We start from the raw sequence: 5243 nt of genomic DNA on the forward strand, positions 1-5243 counted from the left end.
CCTAGTTATAACAAAGCTCTTGGAGAATACAGATTATCAAAGCTGATAACCCTGGATTTGGAAATTGACAAAGGGACTAATTTCCTTAGAAGAAATACAGAAAATTATTAATGAAACATCCTGTTAAAGTGCCTCAGATCAATATTTCTGAGGAAATCTACTGTTTACCAAATCTTAAGAGAAAGACTGATCTCTACATTCTATAAATTTTTCCAATGCACTGCAGACAAAGGAAAACTATAATTTCTATGATGAAGGATGAAAGATGTACAACATTTATCAGTGGTGAGCAGACTATTAAGGTGTCTCCATGATTTCCATTTGTTGATGTTCAGTGCCCTTTTGTGATCTCTTCTTGAGTGTGAGCAAGGCCTGTGACTTGGTTCAACCAAATAGCATATAGTAAAGGTGACTGAATATGCATACACACACACGCACGATTGTATGTCATTGCCACAAAAGATTGCAGTACCCATCTTGTTGGGCTCTCTCTCTATTCTTTGATTTGAGAAAGCAAATGGCCATATTTGGCAACCCACATGGTAGGAAACTAAGACAGTCTCTTGAGTTCTCCAGAAGAGAACATGCAAAGATACCAGCCAACAGTCAGGCTGAGACTTTCAATTATTCAACCATAAGAAACTGATTTTTTCCAACAAATATATGAGCTTGGAGGTGAGTCCTTCCTTGGGTGAATCTCAAGTGATTCTCCTGCCTCAGCCTCCCAAGTAGCTGGGATTACAAGTGCCTGACACCATGCCTGGCCACATATATATATATTGTATTTTTAGTAAAGACAGGATTTTGCCATATTGGCCAAGCTATTCTCAAACTCCTGACCTCAGGTGATCTGCCTGCCTCAACCTCCCAAAGTGCTGGGATTACAGGTGTGAGCCACCATGCCTGGATGAAAATATGAATTTTGACACGTGGTGGGTAATTGTTTGTAAATTCCTACTGGACGATCGAGACCTAAAAGTCAGTGAGAAAAGAGTGTAGACAAATATATTTTGAGATATTTAGCAGTCCTCGGAGGTAAACGAAGGTCCAGAGGCTCAGGAAATTATTCATGAACATGGTAAGCTTAACTGGATTTTGATAGGCAGTAGGGAATTTAGATGCCAGGTAAAGTACAGGGAAATGATAAAAGGGTGAATAAGGGTTTATGAATAAAATACACATGGAAAAAACATCTCATTTGTTTTTTTCCTCAGTAATTAGACACCAAGAAGCATTCTCAGACTTGTCATTTTTGTCTATGTATGCATATCTATCTTGGTTTGGCACAAAGGAAATTCTTAATAAAAAGCTTTCTCAGATGCAAAGAGAACACCACAACTAATAATATAACCAAAGCGAGGATGATGGAAGAGGAAAAAAATTTTGGAAGAAAATTTTTAGCCCTATTGATTAAGAAATAAATTAATCAAAAACATACAGACATATTTGCAAGTAAATGTAGACATTTCATCTGCTTACTCACTACACAACCACCCTTCCCTAATCATTCCTGGCCTCGCTGGCTTCAAGACTCCATTTCTGCAGGTAGAGGAGGATATTGAAAAAGAAAAAAGAATTGTTTCAAGAGGCAGGAAATAGAAGCTTTATGTGATCACACAAAAGCTAATCATCAAGTTTAAATTTGGGATATTAAGTAAGCAAAAGCCACAAAATTAAGAGAGTGTCTCCTTCAGGCTCATGATTTTACTTGTTGGCATCCTGACACATAGCAATATTAATATTTTCTTGGACATATGGCTAAGAGATTCTTGACATTTTTGTTATCTTAATGCAAATTAGCTGTGAGAATGATTCTAATGTAGATTGTGATTTGCTTCACATATAAATCAGTTGTATAAAATAATTTGCACAAATCAGGAGAGTCAAATTTCAGAAGCCACTATCTGCCTCAATTGAACTTCCCACTCCTGACACCATGTGCCACTACCACAACCCTTATGGTAGCCTGGGCTATGGCTGCAGCTACAGCTCTGAATATGGTGACTATAGATATGCCTGCAACTTTCCATGCTCCTGTGGAAGATACCTACTGACTCCAAAGAAATTCTGATTGGCGATCACTTCGAGTCATTTTCTTGTGATGCACTAATTGCATCAGCAGGGTTATTTATAGATTCATTATTGTCTCTCCAGTTTCAACCAAATGTAATTATTGATGATCACAGGTCATAGTTGCATTGGATTGGTGCAATTTCCCACCAGTTAGTGGGAAAATCCTTGACATTTTGTTATTTTTATATGGTTTGTTTAGATCTATTATAATATTAACAATTTCCATGCAGGAAAACTTATGAATTTGCATTTTAATAAATATCATTTTCACAATATGTATTGCTTATCATATATATTCATTTCTCTTTATCATTTGTGTATTTGTATATTGTGTGTGAAAGACAGAAAGAGAGAAAGGCAGAAATAGAAAGAGAGTGAAATTACTACGTGTGGCTATTTTAGTTAGTGATGTGACAAAACAGGCAAGGCATGACTAATGTTTTTCCAATAATGTTTGTATAAAAGTATTTTCAAGTGCAGTTTCAAGAATACTGTTCTCTATATTGATCTAATGCAAGTTTCATTTTAGAAAAATTCAGTGTTTGACCTAGGTAATTGGCAAACTAGTAGCACTCTTACCCACCCAACTACTTTCTACTGCAATTTTGTCTCTCCTTACGTTCTGCATTTAGACATGTGCTTCTCTACTGATATAATTCCAGCCCTGCATTGGGTACTCTGGCCACTTTTCACTCACTCTTATAGATAACAATCCTCTATATGCAGCTGGTTGGTATGCTTGAAAATCCTGTGTTTCCACAGCAAAGATTACCTCATTTAGAGGTCTAAGTGACTCTTTTGAGTTTTTCTAACTCTTATCATCTTGTGGCAGAATTTCTGTTGCTATTTTTAAAAGTGGTGACTTGGATAGAATAACATCTTGCAAACCACATTTCTGGCCCAAATGCATTCTGGTAATATGGGCTTAATTCTGGTAGTTGACTTTCTATGAAGCTCTCTGTGATACTTTCTCATCTTTAATCCACTTATTAAATATTATTAATTAATTATTAGTCATTAATTATGACAAAGCAATGAGAATGAAATATAAACAAATAATAGTACCTATTCATTCATTCACTACTCTTAAATGTAAGAATGACCAATGATCAACCTAGGGATCACACTTTGTAGATCAATATAAGACTAGCCATTAACTCCTCCACCCCCAAGTGCAGGCTTTCTGAAAGCAAACAGAAGTAAAAACAGTGTATTGCTATCTATTTCTTCCTTCCTCAGTGAAAAATTCAATCCATTAGCAGTTCCAACCAGACTTGCCCAACCAGTGACTGGGCAGAGAAGTTGGTCATCATTCCTGCGGAAAAAATTAAAATAAGTGTTGGCTAGGTGCAGTGGCTCAAGCCTGTAATCCCAGCACTTTGGGAGGCCGAAGAGAGCAGATCAAGCGATTAGGAAATTGAGGCCATCCTGGTCAACACGGTGAAACCCGATGGCTACTAAAAAATACAAAATTTTAGTAGCTGGATGTGGTGGTGCATGCCTGTTGTCCCAGCTACTCCAGAGGCCAAGGCAGGAGAATCGCTTGAACCTGGGTGGTGGAGGTTGCAGTGAGCTGAGATCTCGCCATTGCACTCCAGCCTGGGCGACAGAGCAAGACTCCATCTCCAAACAAACAAAAAATGAAAATAAGAAGGAAATGATTCCATTTTTACTGAGATATAGGTTGGGCCTCTGCTCATTATTTGCATAAATTATCCCATTTAATTGATTAGCAAACTTAAAGGTTAAATATTTTAATTTCTACTGCAGTCATTCTAAATTAAATCCACTTTTAGAAAGTTAAAACTGAAAGATTCTTGGTGAAATTGTGCAGGATTGAAAACTTGTGCTTAGTCCTGTACACAATTCTGATTCTTGATACAAGTTAGTTCTCTAGAATGATGGAGGCTGTGATATTTTGTATAGCATTTTATAATTATTAACTTATTGTGCAAATGGGCACCAATGTATTCATTTCAGCAGTTTGAAACACTGGATTTAAATTCAAAAAAATTATGTATCAAAAACGAACCAACATGCATATTGGTATAAAATATGCACTTCATATGTTATTTATATAGAGTTATGGAGAGTTTTTAAAAAGGAACGAACTAATCACTAATAAATGTAAGAATAGCAGTATCTCTGGGCGGGAGGATATTGAACAAGAAAGGGCACAATAGAATCTTCTGGGTGGAGGAAATGTTTTGTATTTTGGTCCAGTTAATGGTCGTATGGGTGTATACATATAAAAATTCACTAAGTGGTATATGTAACACAGTGCACTTTACTATATACATATTAGAAATGAATTAAAAATTGAAACAGTGAAATGAAATGAGAGATACAAAACTATGCCACTATCATAGGACAGATAATTAAATTAATTAATAAAGATATTCCAAGGGAAAAAAAGACGGACATTTTGGTAAATAGTGTTGTAAGAACTCTCTAGCATTTTGAGAAAGTGCATATATGTTCATGTGTGTTTATATATGCTGCTTTGTGTGTGTAAAAATATATTTTTTTCTTTCAGTAACAACCATGATTTTCAGGGGTAATAAATATCTAAAAATAAGAAGATAAATATTAACAATGCTAAAAGTCTAAGAGTGACCTGCCTACTGAAAATGTAAAATCCAATCACTAGGTTATTGATTGACTTTATTTTATGAAAATGTTAACTCTTTCCTCCATGGCAAAAGTCAATTACATGGGACTAAAAGAAAGCTCTGGACCATAAAAAGTTAATTATTATATATCAGCTATCTTTAAAAGGGGAACAACACACACTGGGCCTTTTGGAGGGTGGAAGGTGGGAGGAGAAAGAGGACCAGAAAAAATAACTAATGAGTACTAAGCTTAATACCTGGGTGGATCAAAAGGACTACTGCTGGGGATCAAGATCTTGAAAGTGGTGCTCCATCCATGGGAGCTAAAAGCCTTTGCGTCCCCTTCAAACCACTCTGTGAACTGCAGCCTGGAGCCAAATGTATCTGTGGCAAGACGCTGCCAAGTACCATACCTTATTTGGTCGCAGCTACTGAGGGATGAAAGAATCCCCCCCTCTTTAACTCCCTTCACTTTTTAAAACATTGATACTAGTGATACAATTATCTGTACTACAAACCCCTGTGACACAAATTTACCTATGTAACAAACCTGCATTT

The 5243-nt window shown here is 36.3% G+C and overlaps 1 protein-coding gene across 1 annotated transcript; it reads left to right on the forward strand.

The window, feature by feature from the left end:
* Positions 1–1918: 1918 nt before the first annotated feature.
* On the forward strand, positions 1919–2197 carry LOC116550678 (keratin-associated protein 22-2). Its single transcript, XM_032276670.1, has one exon. The coding sequence runs from the start codon at positions 1937–1939 to the stop codon at positions 2069–2071; it is 135 nt and encodes a 44-aa protein (XP_032132561.1). The 5' UTR covers positions 1919–1936; the 3' UTR covers positions 2072–2197.
* The last annotated feature ends 3046 nt before the right edge of the window (positions 2198–5243 follow it).

The sequence above is a fragment of the Sapajus apella genome, unplaced genomic scaffold (assembly GCF_009761245.1).
Source record: "Sapajus apella isolate SASKATOON/1434 unplaced genomic scaffold, GSC_monkey_1.0 scaffold8, whole genome shotgun sequence".
Classification (NCBI taxonomy): domain Eukaryota; kingdom Metazoa; phylum Chordata; class Mammalia; order Primates; family Cebidae; genus Sapajus; species Sapajus apella.